General features: G+C 39.8%; 1 protein-coding gene across 4 annotated transcripts; it reads right to left on the minus strand.

Moving 5' to 3' along the window:
- Positions 1 to 835: 835 nt before the first annotated feature.
- Positions 836 to 19,455, minus strand: LOC139218709 (lysosome membrane protein 2-like). 4 transcript variants are annotated; one of them, XM_070850376.1, is made up of 14 exons: positions 18,867 to 19,046; positions 18,602 to 18,735; positions 13,086 to 13,243; positions 12,030 to 12,177; positions 11,637 to 11,828; positions 11,332 to 11,423; positions 10,637 to 10,756; positions 6,763 to 6,941; positions 4,518 to 4,636; positions 4,088 to 4,161; positions 3,921 to 3,972; positions 3,476 to 3,628; positions 3,275 to 3,316; positions 836 to 2,524 (listed from the first exon to the last, which is right to left on the minus strand). In XM_070850376.1, the coding sequence occupies exons 2-14, from the start codon at positions 18,722 to 18,724 to the stop codon at positions 2,414 to 2,416; spliced, it is 1,563 nt and encodes a 520-aa protein (XP_070706477.1). In that variant the 5' UTR covers positions 18,725 to 18,735; positions 18,867 to 19,046; the 3' UTR covers positions 836 to 2,413. The 4 variants fall into 4 exon arrangements, with proteins under 4 accessions (XP_070706477.1, XP_070706476.1, XP_070706478.1 ...); XM_070850375.1 differs by having other exon boundaries at positions 18,862 to 19,046; XM_070850377.1 differs by lacking the exons at positions 18,602 to 18,735; positions 18,867 to 19,046 and adding an exon at positions 19,342 to 19,455.
- Positions 19,456 to 20,844: the final 1,389 nt, after the last annotated feature.

Raw genomic sequence — 20,844 nt, forward strand, 5'->3', positions numbered from 1 at the left:
AGAACAAGTCAGTTGTTTAATCAGGTACATATTTAATCTTCTTTAATCTTTAATTTGGAGAACAATTGTATGGATTTCTAACTTCTACTTCACTAAAATGAGAACCAAACACCGACGAAGGTGCTTAAATGATGAAAAGACACATTTACTGAAACTACCTTTATTTTTGTGACACAGTAAAAACAGTATGAACAGTCAACATTTCAAAAACAAGCTGACAGAAGAGTATGTGGTTATAGCAGTAACGACGATTTCAGAAAGGACAATCTGTAATCATAGTATGGCACACAGTAGCTCAGTGTATAGTCCATATAGTGCTGTCTGTTTTGGTTTTACCAACGTAACAAAATTATACATCCTCTCTAACCACAACACTAATATTGTGTAATACTATGTTTTTGCAGAGAAATGATTGACATATCGATCCACTGCCTCATACTCTCCCCATGAATCTATTCTATTTTCATTCGGTTTTTCTTGTTGTACATAAATGAATTAAAGTATGCATCAAACACAAGTCATATTAAACAAGGAAGCAAAACTCCCATAATGAAACGTGCTGCAGCTTCTCGATTGCTGCCTGACTTCATTGCTGATTATTAGAGTGCATGTAGTGACGAGGTCATATGAAGTAACTTTGTGATATTTAAAATGTTACAACTAAGAAAAATAGTAGTAATTAAATCTGGGCTCATCACAGTTCAAATGAAGTAATTCTGCAGCATTTCTATATTACATTTAATGGCACCTGAAATCTAACATTTTCACCAGCCTTGAGTGAGAAAGCTGTAGCTCTGTACAAAAATCTGTCGTTCAAGCAGAGCATGTTCAAAGTGCAGCTACACAAAAACTAGAAAAACAGTTTCAAGCTCAGTTCTGTTTGGTATCTGGAAGAAAACAATATGCCCTTGAGAGTAGATTTATTGGTGTGACATGGCGTTCTTTTAACAGAATATGTGAAAACATAAAAAAGGCAAAACATATCCAGTAACAGTGATTCTTTTAAAGGCACAACTACAATATTTTGACATACTGATAATATCATGAGTTTTGAGCTGCAGTGGCTGGACACCTGATGTGAATTCTCCTAAAGTCACAAACATTTCACAAATGTTAAAAGAAAAAAAACTTTGCTGAGTGGCATATTCAGCAGCAACAATGCAAGTAAGGCATTCAACTATAGCATAAAAAAGCTCACTTTGAAATGATAATACGCTGCATTACATTTTGGCCATGTGGCCATGTTAGGCAGTATAAGCAGTTACTCAGGGCAAAAATACTGTTAACACATAAATTCAGTAGTGCAGAATCATGTGTTAGTGTTGTTGATTATGGCACTATAAGGCATTTGTGAAGCCCTTCCTTAAGATGTTCCTCATTCAAACATTTCTATATTAACATTTACAAAAAAATTAAAAGGAGTTCTTATTTTACAAAAATTAAAGTATCCAAAATATGCAGCGTTTTGTCTGATATTCATTCCCATCATACACTGAGAGGAATGTATGCAGTTCATCACATCTTACACTGTATATACAAAAATATGCCATACTCTGATGGCTTTTTAGGTGCGGTGATAATGACGTACACAGGTATCCCTCTAAATACAGTGCATGATTAGAAAATAGTAGTGAGCCATGCAAATGTTTTGTAACATTTAGTTTAGGGTTAAAGGCAAATAAAAGAGTAATACTGAATTGATTGAAATGTCTTCACAAAGAGTAGACTTGCTGTATGTTTTGCTCCTCTGTCCTGTTTTCATAGTGTTTGATAGTATCTAAGCAGAGCCCCCTGAGAGTGACTTCATTTTACCTAAAAAGCTTCATTACGGACTTCATTAGCCTGGTCCCAAATCAGCCTCTACAACCTGTTACACAACAGTCAGTGGCTAAAATCTGAAGACAAGCATCTTATGTAGGCAAAAAGAGAAATAGGTGAGGCCACATCATTAAAATCAAATCTATCCTACACCGAGGTTCAAAGGGTTTGTTTTGATTGTTTAGGAACACTACACAGTACGCTCTTACATCTCACGAGAGAACTGCGACTTATTGTCTATAATAATTTTACGTTTTAGTATCAGCGACTGATTTCACCAAACAGCAGGAAGTGGCCCTTAACACACAGTGTTTTCAAATGAATGTCCAACTTTTTCTGGAAATACTGTGTGCTAGACCTGCACATTAGGTAGTTCTCCACAGCAAAAATTAAGTACATACAGCACAGTACGTTTGAGACCAAAAAAATTTTCCCCTTCTCTACCCATCAACCCCCCTATCCCCTGAGATTTCCAATTAAAAAGGAGATATTGGCAATTTTCTATGGTGGAGTTCTCTCCTGAGAACCCAAATCCCTAATTGTAATTCCGAGGGTTGTCGATGTACAAAGCCCCCTCTAACCACTCCCTTCCTCCTCAGGCTTGTGGGTCAGCTTTAGGTGTCAAACCAATATAGGTTCCATTTTGAGGATCTTCCTTTTCCTTGTCGCTGACTGGAGAGTACGAAGTATCGTCTTCAGTGGACGTCTGTAGTGGGAGATTGAGGATAAAAAACCGATATCAAAAACTCCTCTGCCGGTGACATTTTTACAGTATTCAAACAGACGTTTAGTAGTACAGTGGTCCCTCGTTTATTGCGGGGGTTACGTTCTAAAAATAACCCACAATAGGCGAAATCCGCGAAGTAGTCAGCTTTATTTTTTACAATTATTCTATATATTTTAAGGCTGTAAAACCCCTCATCATACAGTTTATACACTTTTCTCAGACAGGCATTAACATTATCTCACATTTATCTCTTGTTTGACTTGTTTGTTTGTCTTGCAAACAGGCAGCACTTAAAAGTCACACTGCTAGCGATCGAACATTTATGTGAATTTGGCAAGCCGAACGCATTCTGTACTGTACAGAGACACGGCACGGAGGAGATTGATTGACATTGGTCTACAGTCCCTTAGCCAATCAGGACGCAGAACACAATGCGCGTTCATACACTGTAAAAAAAAAGCATGCAAAATTGCACTAACAAAAATCCGCGAAACAGCGAGGCCGTGAAAGGTGAATAGCAAGGGACTACTGTACTACATTATGTTGATATGTTAAAACCAGTTTACTGTATAGCACCAGAATTATTTCTAGACAGGTCAAATTCATGTAACTGCACACTGAAAATGAGATTTAAGATGCATACGGACAATAAGCACTTTATATTGTAAGCCGGAAGCTTGAATTAAGCAACATACAATTAAACAAAGCAAAAAAAACATAAAGACTTACAGCATAGAGAGGCTTGGTAAACACAATGCGCTTAACTTCATTCTGCACAGAGACATACAGTGAAAAATACATGCATGGTGCCATTAGCGTGGGGTTAAACAACTGAGTGAATTCTGCAAAAATAAACACCAATTACTTTTGGGACGAAGCAAGCAAATGGCGAACTGTTAGAATAAAATCAGGTAAGAGGTGGCTTCATACCTTCTGTTTGCGGGCCCGGACCAGGAGGATGATGAGGACTGCGAGCATTATAGCACCGAGTCCCACAATGATGAGCGGGAAGTTGGACACTAGAGTGACAATCAGCAGTAGCTTGTGCACTCGTGCTGCAGAGGCATCATCAATAACCACACTCTGAGGGATACATGATGAGAGAGGACATTTTATAAATGACCAGTGATTGGTTAGCATCTTGTATATAATAATGTGGTGGTTTCAGTCTGATTCGTGGCTCCATATGCATTTAACGAAGGGCTTCCTTTTGAAATGCTACATATGCATTTCTTGAAAGATTTTGCCCCAAATTCATCATGAAAAATGGGAGCAACATGAATAATTGACTTCATGATGACACACTAGCTCATGCTGTGTTCAACCTTTCTGAGCAGTTACAGGATAATGTGTGTTTCACCACGTGTTTTCTTACCTCATTGAGAAACATGACGGGAAAGATCATCTCATTCAGGCCTCTGGTTTTCCTGTTATGAATACAATGAAGGGAGTGCGGATCAATCATATACAGTAGAGGCACACATCATTGATCTGTAGAATGGTATAATAGTGTTCAGCTTGTGTTTGGATGCAGATACTCACGGGAATCCACTGATTCTGTTGATTAAGATGTTTACCTGTGCTCTCTTGTTGGCACGTACAATCACTCCGGTGGTCTACGAGCAAAACATGAAATAAAATATAGTGTCAAGAAAAGCAATTTATCACCAGAGCAGACAACAAAATGAAGTCTTTGACACTGTCTTGTGAGTACAATAGGGATGTTGATGACACTGTTCCAGGTGATAAAATTCTGTATTTTTACAGCCACTAGGTGGTGTAAGTGTACACTACATCTTAATGTGGCATAGCTTTCCTCCCAAGGCAGTTCTATGAAACGCCTTGCTCGTACATATTACCATAGTGGACTGAAACGTGCAACAAAGATGAGGCACAGCATTAATTTTAACTGATAATGGCTGCAGAGTGAAAAGTGCATTTGAGGTTGAAAGACGACGGCCTGGTGGCTTACTGGGTTAAGGTCTAGGAACGTTTGGTGATGGGTTCTTTGAGGGGACATTCCTTCAATGGCATTCACATATTTATCTTCTGCTAGGTAAAAATGAGGAAAGGAGGCGACCACTGGAGCACCTGTGGAGAGGAGAGGAGAGGAGAGGAGAGGAGAGGAGAGGAGAGGAGAGGAGAGGAGAGGAGAGGAGAGGATTCAGGGGATAAATATGGGAACAATGGTAGTGACAACATTAAGCTGAGCAAAGTAATTTACCCTTTGCTCACCTTAATCTTGTCACTTGTCACAAGCGCATCTCTAAAGTAAATAAATGTGTCACAACAAAAGAGGTTCGCCTTTGCAAATGTCAACTAGGAAAAAATGTTTACCTCATGAGACAACGCTGCCCCATAGTTAATTACAGCATGAGAGGAGGCACTTGGGCTGTGACATGCCTCCATAACGAGGTATCCCTCATTAATTTGGCTAATTCTCACATTAATTAGTTGGAGTATTCTTAGGCCAACAACATAAATATCATCATATAACTCACAGGCAATACCAGGAAGACTTCTACAGTGTATTTTAGAATGTCAGTCATTTCTGATTAATATGTTAATTCTTCCAAAGTGATTTCTCATCGTTCCAGAGGTTGATTAAATAATAAAAACAGCTTACAAAGCTTACAAGCATTCCCGCTGTTTGACGTGTGATCTAATCAGGTCTTAGCAACGAGCAGAACATTTGGGAAGAGCCCTTGAGAGACGGGGTCGAGATACAATCTCACATCCCTTGCAGGACACACAGCATGTTACTTAGGGTCGGTCTTCCAAAGACAATAAACAATAGGTACACAAATGGACCACAACCCCCGCTTGTACAGCAAATTAATGGTTGTACCCCACATACAGATAAAGAATGTTGTTACTCTTGTTAAGTTCCTTCCTCATATTGCGGACAGGGGAAATTGCATTCTCACAATATGACCTTGTTCAAGATGAGGAACAGTACGGTCAAGTGGAACATTCCTTAGCAGGTTCTACCTGTGCGATGTGGGACTAAGTCGTTCTGAGTTTCTGTGGTTCAACAAAAACAAAAGTGGTCCTTCGGAAGAACCACATGTGTCAGCAGCAACAACAAAGTCACACGGTGGCACAGTTCGAGGTGCTGAAGAAGTGGGGCAGAGGTGACAGTTTTCCTGCTCTTGTGTTTGGCAACAGACTTTTGGCAAAACACTGGACACCCATGGTCACCTGAGAGGTTGTTCCCATGACAACCCTCAAGGTCAGTGTAGCGCAAACACATACACACACAGGTATTTGCATTGGTACAGTTACGAGTGCCATTAATCACTGTGTCCTTAACACTTTGACCCTACGCTTAACCCTCTGCACACTCTTAAATCTTCCTCACCTGAGTACAACGAAATGTCTGTTTTGTGCCATGACCTGCAAGTGCTACTGCCATCATCATCTCAATAAGTTATTTTACTAGGTGTATGTGTGTATCTGTATGTATGTACAATCCACCTTGAAATCATTTTGGCACTAAAACCACGTATCAAATTAATCTGCTTTTGTATGCATTACCTCACAATGTAACTTTGACACAAGAAAAAGATGACATGATGTAGAGTACCTCTCTGAAACAACTTACAAGTCCCTGCATGTTGATACAGAGAATAATAGAAAGTAATTACCTTTTATTTATAGTAAATGTGTAAAAATGGTAAAACACTGGCATTGTTCTTTCATGGGAAATGATAATCTTTACGAAATGAAAACAGGGCAGTAAACACAGGCACAGGGGTAATGTCTGGTCATTTTCAAGGCCAGAATCAGGTGACAGGGCTTACTGCCCCCTCAGCTACAGGGCCAATCATGGTCAGATGGCGCCTGAGGTGTGGAGAGGGCTGGAGAGCTGTGTCACATGGGTCATTTAGAGGGTATTAGTGCTGGTGATAGTAGGAAGGAAAACACAATGAGGACTTGGCTGATAATGTATAATAATTAGTGAAGAACAGAGCAATAAAAAGATCTTAGATGGATATGTAAAGGTGTGTGTTTAGCAGAAAGGCCCAGTTCAGAGTGTACATGCAGAGGCTTTGCGTAGGATGCATAGTTAATTGAAGAAATGGAAGAGAGGACAGAAAAATATTGAACTTGTGGCAGGTAACAAGACTTGTGGGCGCAGAATTGTGTATGTTGAGGGAGGCGTGTGAAAAGTCAAAGCATGGGTGAGAGAATATGCTGCACAAGATGACATTTACCTTTCCGACAGGGACTGACTTTGAGAAGGCCAGTTCCCAGGCACTCTTTTGGGCTGATGCAGAAACCCTCGTTGGCTGGATTCTCCTCTTTGCTGGCCAAAACAGAGCGCGGTGGTGTGAAGCGATAGGCTGGGATTCCTTTCACCTCAACATCTTTTTCAAACTCCATGTAGATGGACCTGGAGAGTAAAGCAAAAACATTACCTTATCATTACCTTACCATTTCATTACGCACATAATGAAATGAAACAAGTTTTCTTATTGATCATTTTTTATTTCCCTTTCTCTTGATCTGTGTTTACCAGTGTGTTATCACTTGACTGCTCACCACTTAATTGCTGTTCCAAATGTGCACAATTTCTTTCAGTTTACAGCCTGAATTTTAGCATATTCTGACTTCAGAGTGTAAAAGAATTTGCCAGCTGTGTTAGTCAATTTAATGATATATGTGGTATCAATTAGTCGCTTTTGAAAGTGCAAATGCATAAAATAGGAATCTAAATGGAATACTAGAGCAATAGATGGAGGCACATGGGTGATAAAAAAGCAAACAGCACCTAGTCTAGTCCATTAATATTACAGGGGTCTTACCCCTTTTCTAATGTCAAATTCAAGCACTTCTCAAGCATTTTCAAAGTGATTTTTCAAGGTTTTTCATCACCTTACGGATGTGGTAAATTAAATATATTGAAATTAGTTCGGCTCTCTCTGCTCTCTTTTATTTCTTTATCGAAAAAGTGAACTATTCAGTCAGATGGGGATTTCTTATATTAATGCAATTGGATTTTGAAGCAGTTTTGAACATTTTTATTCAAAATCCAAGCACTTTTCAAGCATTTTTAAGGATTTCCAGCACCTTTGCAAACCCTGATATTAAAACCATTTCCGGGTAAGCACATACTCGTTTAGCTGCTAAAGTCTAAAGTCAAGAATAAGTCAAAAACAATAAATAATGAGTACACAGTCCTCTGATGTTGGCTCCTGCTGAGCATGGCTTGCTAACCAGTCAACTAACTGATTTTACCTGCCGTTTCAGAGCTGAGACACAAGTTCACAAGTAAACACAACCTGAAGCTCTCTCCTCTTTCTCCTCTTATCTCCCCGAAGAAACAATACAGTTGCCAACAGAGGTACAAGAAATGAAATGACGGGGTTCAACTCATTATTTAGTGTAGTAAAATGATGACTCAGAATTTCCAAAGAACGACTAACTTTACCATTATGCTGAAATCCTACTGTGGGAGCTGGGAGCAGTGTGGCATTGACCTTCATTTTGTACTGGGAGTGGAGCAGTCATAAATCTTTAATTGTATTCCAATCTTTGTTGTGTTTTTACAGAGTGATCCGTGTTCTATGTCTCTGTAGTTCTGTTCTGTTAAGGGAATCCTGACGATTCTCAGCGAGAACAAAGGAGCTTATACAGTGTCTGCCAACTGGCCAGGAGGATGCGACCCTTGGCTACGCAGCCCACCAGTCGTGCAACAATACTGTACAGACCTTTCCCTTGACCTTTGTGTGAGAAGCCATGTAAAAAGCCTGATGTGTTTCTTCACTAGAACACAACCCTATAAGCCATCATCCTGTACCGCTGCGCATGAGAGACTGTTACAGTGTGAATTCATTTCACATAAACTAAGATATGGTGCTTTTGGATCTAAATCCTTTCATTGTGTGGAGGCCCAAGTCTGGAACATCTGATGAGATGACGTGAGATACACTTGTGAAAAAAACATTTAAAGGGAAAGGAAAGAGAAGACTTGGGGTAATGCACTTTGTATTGTAGTAAACAATGTACAATTTCTATAATGAGTAATATCTATAGGACAATAATTTAAGCAATCTTTGTTGTTATAATGATTTTGGGCAGCCAGGACCACTATCTAAATAAGTTAAATTAACCTTGCTTGTGTAACATTTGTAGTTTTACTATTTTTTAACATTATCCATGAATTCTTTTGTTTTGGTTTGCTTCTTTTTTGTTTTGTAAAGATTTAGAATACTGTTGGTTGTTAATGACAGAATCTATTTCTATCAAATCAAGATTTTTAAGTGAAGTAACGAAGCTACGGAAAAGATTAATGTACAGCAAAAGTCAAGTTGGTATTTGAACAATGACACCTGTTTGCAATTCGTCAAAATGGCTTTTGTGGTTCAGCTGCTTTCTTGGGTTACTGGACCACAGGGTCACCACCGCGGGTCAGTCAGGTCACAGATGGGGAATTCTAGCAGGTTTTTTATCCTACAAATCAGTCCCAGTCGTCATTTAACTTAACACATGTTTTAGCACAAAGTGGTGTTGAGCTACTCTTACAGGGGCTTAAGGCTGAAAAAACGTAAGCCAAAATGTCTGTGTGAAAGGTGAATAAATATGCCATAATGGAACATTTCCTCTTTAAATTAAGGTCAAAAAGTACAGGAAACAGGGAGGGAGCCTTCCTTTTAGTAATAACATAGAAAGCCACCGGGCAATGAATAAGTAGGTGAAAGTGTAAACATTTGAGAGAGGGGATTTTGACACACATCCAACCAGAGTCAAAGGTATACCCATGCCACTCAAACAAATTCTTTCCACCCGCAACAAAAAAGGGATGATATCTAAAGCAGCTTGTGTTTTTCTAGGTCAAGGTTATTTTCTAAATCAGATGTTCTCATCATCTGAAAGGCAAAGGACACAGTTTCACCAGAGGAGCTCGCGTTAAGACTCAATAGTTGCAACAGTCTCTGTGTGAGGGGTCATTCTCTTTAACAGTCTTCAAGCTTTCAATGGAGACGCCCTGATTCTGAAATGCTGCAGATGAACATTAGTAGAGAAGTGCTACGATAAACTGGCCAGATTCATGCACCCCATTTCACTTGGGATGCTTAATTAAACCCTTATTTCCAAAGCGTGGGCTGGGTTTTTTTTCTCTTTTTTCATTCTCACACATGAATTTCCTTCCCTTTCCTCACTCACCATTCTTCCATCTCCATTACACTCTATACCAATGTTTCCTCTTTAAGTAAGCCTTTCAGTAAAGTATTTCCTGAAAACTGCCATGTTAGTCTTTCAAAACGCTTGCATGCACAGTATAGTAGTATGAGAGTATGTATGTAAAGTGTATGTGAGAAAACAGATGTCACACCTGTTTTGCTGTTTGTAAGTGATCAGGATGTTATGTTAACAATCCATGGGACCCAAGGCCTCTGAACACATTTCCATACCAGATATGAAAGGCCGCATCCTGCTGTGTGGCCAGTTGAGTCCAACATTTTCAGGCCAGGTCATGAACCAGAAATAGCCATTGCTTCATAATCATCATAACCACACCATCCTAGGGTAAAATATCACACATGGGACACTAGGTAGCAGTGGAACAGGAGTGTTGCAGCTAAATTACTTGTCTACTACCACTTGTATTACTCTGGCTCATTTTTTCACTTGACACACCTTTTTCAGTCACTTTATATCTGAACAACCATGTTCAACATTACAAACCCCTCCAAAGAGATACTGTCTGACAATGTGCACTGTTATTTTCTCTCCCCTCTCTATGGTAGCTGGCTTTTCACTACACCTTCCGAACTATAATCACTTTTTTACCTTCTGCTAACCCACTGGCGCTTAGCAGTGGGATTATTATTATAAACTTATTTTCTTCATGTTCACCATCTTAGTTTAAAATGTTAGCTTGCTAACATTGGCCAATTACCGCTAATAGTACATTCAAATTTGGACCTGTTGATGGCACCATGGATATCTATATCAAAATTCAAATGGTTGGTGAGATATTTCAGCCTGGTCTGGAGTGGTATGAGAAAATATAATAGCGACTGCTATAAAAGTGTTTTGATTTACAAATCTTAAAGTAACGTCACATGTGGTGCCAAACTGTACCTGCAGAGGTCTGGAGTGAATATGTAAATGCGTTCTTCTTTGCTCAGCAGAGGATGGAAAGCACTGCCATCTGATCCATTGATGCTGTTGCTTTGGTTAGATGTCCAGAAGGTCAGCTCGCTGCAAAACAAGACATTATCGCAAACATGAGCATTTAATGTCTTTTGATAGTGTTTATACAGAGGGTATCTCTTTGAACAGTGATTAAATGTTTCTAAGAAATTCATGCTGCCTGCAAAGCCACCAAAAAAAGTTTTATCTTATACCATAGCTCTACTGAAGATTTGACTTTTTCTTTTTTGACTGAATGTGCTGTTTCATCTTAATGACAGTAATTTACAATGAAATGTTTTGATGATCAAACATGTTCTTATCTAAAAGTTGCAGTTGAAAAACATGGTTCCCTGGGGTGAGAGGGGTAATTAGAGCAGCAGAACTGAGGCAATAAAATGGGGTAAGAAAGGTCACTGAAAAGCCATTATTAGGGCATTGCGAGTATCAGGATGTTCTGCCAAGTGCCTTGTACAGTGGGGCAAACAGACAGACAGACATAGTCAGCCAGTACTCCCTCATCATTGGCAAAAAGAAGTAGATTTACGAAAGTTTAAAATCCAGAGGTTACATAATGAAGTTTCATTACAGTGAATGAAGACAGGGAGGTAGTGTGTGTTTGTGGGAGACTGTAACGGTGCTACCTTTGGCCTTTCCATGTTTCCACACGGCCATAATCCATGTAGTTCTGCTCACCAGTGTGGTAGATAAATTCCCCGTCGTTACTTCCATTTTTCTAAATTGATCAAAAGAATTCAGTTATATGTGTTCATATTTTCATAAAACACATTTCTTATCGCAGAAAATATCTGTTGCAGTGATTCTCAAACTGAATGGATTTCAGAGAGGAATTATTCGAAAATGAAGGACTAGATCTTTTTTTGCGTAATCAATCCACACATTAATGCTCAGGATCATCAGCTTTCAGTATTTGCAGAGTTGTACATGCCTTATACATGAGGCCAAAGATCTTCTCCACAGAAGGATTGGTGGGAGCGACGCGAGCCAGCAAGGGATCTTCATAGCCCCACAGCAGTTCATCCACAGTGCGAGTGGTGAAGACCGTGACCCCAAGAGAGTTCATCCAGATGGACACCGCGGAGGACTTCCAGAAACTGTCTTTCACCGTGTTCATCACAGCCTAGTGATGTGAAGTGGAGCGGAGTGGAGTAGAGATGGTACAGAATGCAGGATGAGGTTGAGGGTGGTGTTGGGTATTGAGGTGGGATTGAGGAAACAATAAATAAAATGCAGAAGAAAGTTACAGAATGCACACTCCACTTTCCCCCACTTGGATTTTCACTTTCCCCTACTTGTCAAAGACCGTTTGCTTATGACTCACCCAAGCGGGGATGTTGACAGTGGTGATGCTATCGACAGCTGGGTCACCCACAGACTTCTCTCTCAGGAACACAAAGCTTTTGGTGTTGTATGCGGACACCATCCCGCCAGTTTCCAGCATGCTCACATTGTCCTTATACCTGTACTCCCTGGGCAAACACAATAAAAGATTATCTTTTTTTTTTTACATTTTCATTAAGCTTTCTGGAATTGTTCCTGTTACAAATAAGCATAGCAGACCAGTTAAAAACTAAAAAAGCATTGCACATAAATTTAGGTTAGGTTTTATGTAAGACAGTCCAAACAGTGAAATGTTGGTTAGGTTTCGGGAGTCGATTATTTTGACATGCACTTTGGCTGTTGTAACATTTTTGGTGCTTCAGCAGTGAACCTTGATATTTATCTAAGGGTTTCAGGCAGTGGGTGCATTGCAAGCAATTACAAATGACCACGTTTCTTGTCAGAACTCACATGGCAGACTGAACAGGAAATGAAACAACATACTATATATATCAATATCATAAATTCAGGGTGACCTTACAAAACAGCAAGTAAAATTAACCTATGTTGTAATATATTTTTTATGCTTAAAGAGTAACTTAATAGACCACAAGGAACAGGAAGCAGACAAGTAGAAGCTGATGTTCCTTTTTCAGTTTAGATAGGTATTAGCACACAATGGGCACATTACAACAGCACTACAGGAAAAACATCAGTAAGACAAAAAAAAAAAATTCACTTCAACAAATTCAACCGTAGTTGTTTAAAAATGTTTTCAACCCTGCAGAACCTAATTTTGGAGAAAAGCGAAAAGTGAAGTGCATGAGCCAGAAAAGCCAATAAACTAAATACATATAAATAACGAGAGTCTTGTTTAAATAGATTTTATATGTGTGATCACACTGGAGATTTGGCTTCTAAAGTAGGAGGGCGCAATGTTTCAGAAAACATATTTGACAATTTTCTTACATATTTTACACATACACCAAAATCAGCCACTCAAGAATATGGCAAACTGTGAAGTGGAACGGTGGCTTTCTTTGTGGTAGCGTCCTACCTGTATGTGTAGGGTCCAACCTGCTGGACCTGTGGCTTGGCCCCCTGAAGAAACTCATTCAAATTGGTCACATTGAAGAAGAAAAACTCCATGTAGACGGGCGGTGGAGGCCTTTTCCATGATTCAAACACACGGCTGCCCTCCACCAAAACAATCTCCTGTTGAGACATCAAGTAGATATCAGTTTAAATCTAAACCTAATTGATTGTTGAACATCAAAAACACATACTAAAATAAAACGAACCCCTTCTTTTATTGTAAAGAGTGTTTTTTTTCATTCAATAGATTATGCATTTCCTGTAAAAAGTGCAATAAGTTTGCAATAGGAAACACATGTTTTGAATTTTCCACAATCTGTTCCTGGTAAAAACAACCCAACGAACAAAAACATCCTTGGGGGGTCGTGGAGGAGAGCTGCTGTCTGAGCGTCAGACAAGAGCATTGGCCGCCCACATGAATGGTATTAGGGGAGACCCTTCCACAGCCCCATTGTCAGCGGTTGCTAAGAACAACGGGCACTCGGGGAGAGCCGCTGACAGATCATGTGATGCAGAGAGCTGGATGCCCACTGGTTGTACAGGACTGCGACCTTAATGATCTGAGCCACATTCCTCAGGACTGAGCCTTATGAGGCCCTGGAAGTGCAGCGCAGGAACAAACCTACATTACCCTGTTTAGTTAAACAGTACGCGGGGAAACTGTCGCAGCACATGTCATTGCCTCTGGACAAGGATAACCTGATTCACTGCAGGAATCTTTTGAGGAATTGGAAAACAGAGGGAGTGAGACATGAAGGAAGCGGGCGAGAGGATTAGTATTTCTTTTGATAACGCATCAAGAGGAAATCTCACTCTGGCCTAATTGTGTCAGATTTGGGTTAAGTTAAAAGCAATACTTCAGTTTGAAATAAGCCCAAAAGAGTTGAACATACCAGCAAGTCCTATTATTTTCAGTGGAGTACATGCCCCTCCTATTTTGGGGTCCCTTCTAGTTGTTCAGAGACAAAAGTTTAACTGAGTAGCCAAGGACAATAAAACTGCCACCTTAGATTGAGGAAGGGAGAGCATGATCTTTCTGTCGTCCTTTCATGCTACAAACAATCAATATAGTAACACTCCCAGCGTGCTACATGAAATTCCGCATGGAAAACAGGAACAGAGAAACCCTCTTATCTCAGCACTTACCACCGCTACTCTTACACCACTCCCTATTTGAAAACACATGTAACAGGTGAATACACAAATACACATACTGCTGCAGCTTTGATGTCGAGGGAAGCAAATACATAGACATGAATAACACTGGGCACAGCAAGAGGCTATTCATTAAATCCTCCAGTCGTCATACACAAGCTTTGCATACTCTGAATGGGTTTGCCTCAGTAGCAGCCAAAAACACCTAACAAATCTCTACCAGCTAAACTGTAGTCCAGCGTGACTGTTGCTGAACCCATCAAAGTTATATTAAGGTCAACTCAATTTTAACTCCTGGTGGACACCATCTAGGTGCAGTGGCCATGGTGGCAGATCTTTAGTTTGCACTAAAACAATAAAAGGAAGGCAGTTTGACTACTAAAGGTAGTAAAAGGTATCAAAGGTTATTATCCAAGGATGTGTTCCCCTTATTTGTTTGTATCTGTATATTTTTTCAGCCATGCTAGCAGTGGATGGCAGCGATGGTCTGTTGGTCCACCACTTTGGGATGACTGCTGTACTTTGCATTTACTGCTAATTAGCAAACATGTTAAACTAAGATGGTGAACAGGGTAAATATTACACCTGCTAAACATTAACATGTTAGCAAAGAACTGCTGTGCCCATGGGCAGCCTGACGGTGCAGCTCGCATGACTGTAGAATCTTAATCTTGCTATTAATTGGAAGTAATTTTGAGCCATTTGTGGGACCTTGGTCCAGAGCCAGATATCCTAACAATCACTGGCGATGACAAATATGAATTTCAGTAAGATTCTCCCCAGAGCATTATTACAAATGATTTTGACGAAGCCCGTGATCGAGTCTGGTCTATGTAAAATTGCAAAATTCCTCATCAGGAACAAGCCAATTTTTCGCCATCATCTCATCAGCAGGTCTCTGCGAACTGACCCTGCTTGACTCACATGGAAGCTGAGAGTCTGCCAGCCCAGCCAGTTTCCCAATAAACCTAGCAGTGTGAAAGAGGCTTAGCACACAAAGAGGGTCTACTGCTGGGAGGGTATCCGTGGAATGAGATTCTTCAGACTGGTGCAACTGGGCAGATGGGGTAACTTGATATGACTGAAGTAAATCATCCTGTCAGGCCATGCTATCATGTATGTGTGTCACACCCACATATCAATCCACCCTCCCCCAAATCTCTTGTAATTTTATGTCCTACTTACACCCTTGCGCACTCCTGTTTTGTAATGGAGAGGAAATAGATTGCACTCGGGCTTTCATGATGGGTCCATAAAAGTATCTTCAAAAACCACTGCATAAAGAGCAATTAGCATTGCCTTGACAGTTGTAGAGGCCCACCACATTGTCTTAGGGCTAAAGACTAAGTAAACAGTATTATCTTATCACTGTAACTGACAAGCCTAAAAGTAAATGTTGTACGTGTAAACATGGTTGTTAAACAAGAATAAACTGTCAGTGATGAAGAAAAAAAATTCACCAAAGACAATGCAATTCATTTTTCAATATCATTAATAAGTGGTCAACTCAAAACAAACGTCACATCCAGCATATCATTTATCTATCCGTTCTTCTGGCAACATGTAAGTCAATTTATTTAGTTGATCGTTTTTTGATATTTGATGGCTTCAATAATGTGATGATAATTGGTCCACTGATCCACTGAATTAGAAATAAACACAGTTGTGATCCAAATAAACTACAAACGTCATCCCTGCACAGTTTTATCATATGCACAATGCGCAATTATTAACTTAATGATGGGTATTTGGGAGCTTTTTTCTTCTCTCCATTTCTTGCAGCCATTCACATTAAAAGCATCCTTTTTTAATTCAAATCTGACCATTTTGAGCATTAGAACCACTTCCCAGCAGTAGAAAGCCTTGTAAATATGCACCGACCTCTGAATAGTAAGCTTCTCTGAAAAAAGTAATTTGATACGTGTTATGGAGTGGCAGATTAGATATGAAAATAAGGATGGAGGTGTGCCATATGATAACACTGAATGTAGACCAACAGTGCTTTCAAGCCTGCACTGTTTTCAAAGTAAAGTGAACCTTCTGGGAAGATTCTGAACTTCACTGACTAACACAGTTTGAAATATTGGAAATCCAGGAAATCTCTGAACTTGATCTTACAATTATATAAGGGATAGAGCGCATTAGTGTAAATGCACAGCAACAAAGACAAGCTAAAGGGTCTAATGCATGTTTACTGATGCTAAGCAAATTCTCTCACTGATGCTACCAAACAGACCCTGCACAGATGTTTGGATTCAATGCTTCATAAGTGCTTAATAGGGGTACTTGCTTTAGTGGTCCATTAACTTCTCCATCTTTGGGATTGAGGATCAAATGTCTAAAAACTCTGTAAAGTGTAGAATTAAACAAATTGAGTGGAGTGAGGGGGAAGTGTGAAGTGTGCAAAGTCCATTTCCCATCAACTTTAACCAACAGTGATGAAGCTCCACAGACCAAACAACGTGATGCATCTGCATAGTTGACGACCACAACTTCAGCCGTACGCCATTATTTCAGCACGTGTAAACAATCTACGCAAGTACCAAACGCCTTTCATCATCATCCGCCGTTCAGGCCTCAGGCTTCAGCTCGACAGACAACTACTGAAGACAACTCCAGCCAACAAAGACATCATCTCCACAACTTGTACAACACATACACTGAATTTAGGGGGGAAAATGTGAATAAACACTGTTGCACGTAACGAAACACATTAACTTGTTCACTCAAGACACTGCATGTTACACACAACAGAGCAGATGTTACCTGGGGACAGCAAAAAGTGAGGGACACGCTATGCTAATGCTAGGTGTATCAGCAGTGCATTTACTTCTCTCAGAGTGTGAGATTATGCACTGAGTCACATGTCATTACATATAATAAAGATAATAAACTTTACTTATATAGCACAAGTCATGCATAAAATGCAGCACTGAGTGTTTAGCATAAACTTAGATAATCATCATTTTTATGATAAAACAATAACAAGAAAAATTAAATAAAATGAAATTGAATTAAGAAATTATAACTGTGTTACGTAAACTTAGGATACGCACTACTCAAACATCTATTGTAAAAATCTAAATATAATTGACTAAAACTGAAGTTATAAGTTAGTAATTAGTCAATAATAATATGCAACAATTTTTATGATGAATTATGCCATTTTTTAACCAAAAAAGTTCAGCAGCTCCGTCTGTTTTCAGTCCTCACTGTTTACTTGTAGCAGATGCTTTTAAGTCACTATGAGCAACGACTTCATTACATCTCATATTTATTTTGCAGGCTCATGCTGTCCATCTATAATTTCCGTATCAATTCATGGATGTTTAGGGTCTATATTTCTTGACTGCTTGACTGAATTGAAACTGCTTCACTACTCCCTGCTGAGTTCAGAAATTCAAACTTTTTCTGACTTTTACATGCTGATGAGTAGTGGGCTCAGCTTATTTGTTTTTGACATGAGTTAAAAATACCGACCAATACCAAGACCAAGAAACAGGCCTACTGACCCATCCAGCTCTCATGACCCACCTCTTAGCTGTGGAATTTGCCTTGGGACCACATCTTGCCATAAGGACAGCAATTAATAGGCTGCAAGAAATTCCTTTGGATCTGATAAGGTTGGTCAAAACAGTGTGTGCTAACGGAGAGGATCTAAAACTAAATCTGATTGAGTAATCTAAATGTGGGGAAGAGAAAGTACTGCCCTCACATTACGGGCTTCTGAACCCATAATAACCCCATATTTCTCCATCTCAAGGAGCTGGAGCTGCTTATTAGAGCCACTCCCTCCAGGAGGCAACACACAGCCCAGCCATCACAATCCATTACAACAAACCACAAGTCATAAGAGCAGCCTCTGTAACACTAAAACTCCACTGATAAAGAGCAACTGTAACATCTCATCTTATGTGATAGCTAAGAAAGAGCAGCAGATTACACACCAAAGTTTATTGCTCATTCTATCGGAGTCCTGAAGATTGCTCGTTTTGAGTCACAAAATGATAACATTTTGTGCAGACTTGTGGTGTGATCTCACTGATCTGCAACGCAATGACAGATAGGGAGTGAATGCAGGCAAATAAAGCGCAAAGAACTTCCTTCTAAAGTTTACACACAGAGGAGTAACGTACAGTGTAATCCCATCACTGTGACAATGTTTTCTATTATTTCCATCAGACTCTGCTTATACACAGCAGTGCATTCAAGGGGATTAATGCAGCCATCCAAACTGTCCTTCACACACACACACACACTCACACGCGCGCATGTTTTGAGAATGAAAGTGTGCTTTTTTTTTAATTATTTTTTTTTTTTTACCTTTTTGAGGCGGTTGTGCATTAACGTGCGGAAGACCTGACCCACAAATAAGCCGATCCCAGTGACCAGCAGGACGGCGCAGATGATCCCGACCGCGTAAATCGCGCTGGATCTTCGCGTCATGTTTGCAGGTCCTAAGCAACAGAGAAAGCTGCGCGTGAGACTCTCGAGGATGAATGCAGACGTGAACTTCCTGAGTGAACAGCAAAACTCTTTTGACTCCTCTTTAACTGCACAGCCTGTAGATAAAGAGCTCAAACCTCACTGCTTTGGTTTGGTGAAAAGTTGACGGGAGGTGTCTTCTACTCTTGACGACGTGCAGCTGAGTAAAGTTGGAAGATGTTTAGTTTCCAAGTCAACCAAGTAAAGCTGTTACAAAACAACAAAATAATAATAAACGACAATAAACTCAATGGTGGAGCGGCTAACTTTGTGACTCTCCTGCGTGAAGTAGCCACCTAAAGACTCATACTTTAAAAAAATAGTGCCACGGGGTATTTGTAGCGGGCTGTAACGTGTCTGCCTCCCTCCGCGCGTGCACAATTCTGATTGGTCGCAGCAGTTTGTGCGCCCACGAGGGTGGGACGAGCTTGCGCGTGCGCGTGCCCGCAGCTAAGGGCTGCGTATCCTCAAGGACAAACAGCTGAACCGTCCCCACGTGTGCCCGAGAGTTTAAACTCACGGCCTGTCACTTGTTCACAGTTACGATCAGCTGTCTGTGTTATGTAGTCATTATTTACTGTTGGTTTATAGTTGTTAGATGTTGTTGGGAGGTCACGTATGACGCAGCAGCCGTGACGCACTGGGCAGATGAGGAGGTGCAAGTGACAGGTGTTCTGTGCAAACATCGTCACCTCATTAAAAAAAAAAAAAGGTAGTCTCATTGCACTTTACATGAATGAATGTTTCAATTTTCTACTTTACTACATTCCAGGGGGGAGTATTTATATTTACCTGACAGCTAAAGTTACTAGTTACTCTGCAGATTACAAAGAAAGAGCAGGTAAAGCAGGTGCAAAGCAGGTACATTTGCACAAGTACAGTCCTAAAGAACAAATTTGTTATTATGCTCATGTGCTTTTCTTGATTTTCATCACGCTACTTTATACTCTTCCTTTATTGCATGTCAGAGGGAAATGTTTCACTTTTTACTGCACTGCATATATCCAACAGCTTGGAATTTTTGCATACAAATCATACAAAGAGTTTATAGATTAAGATGTTTTTCTTGGAATGAACCTACCCAATTGTATACACAAGTTCAATGACAATTAGTCAGTTAATCGATTAGTACATTGCATTAACTTGGATTTGCCTTTGCATTTCCTTTTTGATTATTTAGATTTTTAAGGATCTTGAGGCTTGGACGGCCTTTTGGACCAAACGATCATTGCAAAGGTGTTAGTTTGGGCTCTGATTAGTTGGGACGTGGCATTTGGCATTTTCCACTATTTTCTGACTGTTTACAAACCAAACAATCACTGAATCAACAGAGAAAATAATCAGCAGATGAATTCATAATGAAATAATCATTAGTTGTAGACCTTTACAAAAGAAGTAAAAACCAATGCCACCTCATCCAAATTTAATGCATGAGTAATAATGATCTAATGATATGATATTTAATTTACTTTGGTGGATCACATAAAACACACACACACACACACACACAGACATGAACAAACAAAAAGTATTGGAATACACAGAACATGATATGGTATGCAAACAGCCTTGCAATAAATCCTCCATTTATGAAGGTTATAATGTTTAGTGAAGCACCATTGTTCTAACTGTCTTTTATGTGATGCAGTCTGTTCTTGTTATCTGTCCAGACTTAATCAAACCAACCGATAATAGGAAGTACAGTGTCACAAGCCAACTGTGTGTGACTTCCTCAGATATGAACAAAACTGTAAGAGCACGAGACTGTGAACACTTTTCCCTGTAACACGGCTGACTCATCAGGACATTTAGGAACTTCAGTTTGAAAGATCAACATATTAGACATGGGCCTGTCAACCCTGACACAGTCCACAACCTTTAAAAGATAGGGTCATGTTCACATTTGTCTAAAAACAGCACTCACATGCAAATACGTTCGTTGAAACAGTTTCTAATGATTCCTCTAGTCTGTGCTGGAACATCCTAAGGGCAATTCCTGGGGGGGCCAAAGTGCACGGCCCTTGTTCTGTGTAAAAAGGACTTCTGAAGTTAATGTGAGGTCAGACAACTCAAGTGAGTAT

Source organism: Pempheris klunzingeri, chromosome 19 (assembly GCF_042242105.1).
Source record: "Pempheris klunzingeri isolate RE-2024b chromosome 19, fPemKlu1.hap1, whole genome shotgun sequence".
NCBI classification, from domain to species: domain Eukaryota; kingdom Metazoa; phylum Chordata; class Actinopteri; order Acropomatiformes; family Pempheridae; genus Pempheris; species Pempheris klunzingeri.

Excerpts from the sequence above, each read along its gene's own strand:
- LOC139218709 (XM_070850376.1), bottom strand. The coding sequence starts at position 18,724 with ATGACGCGAAGATCCAGCGCGATTTACGCGGTCGGGATCATCTGCGCC. Across the intron at positions 3,973-4,087 it reads AACAGAATCAGTGGATTCCC|GAAAACCAGAGGCCTGAATG; the intron begins GTGAGTATCTGC and ends TATTCATAACAG. Across the intron at positions 2,525-3,274 it reads TTACCAAGCCTCTCTATGCT|ACGTCCACTGAAGACGATAC; the intron begins GTAAGTCTTTAT and ends CTCCCACTACAG.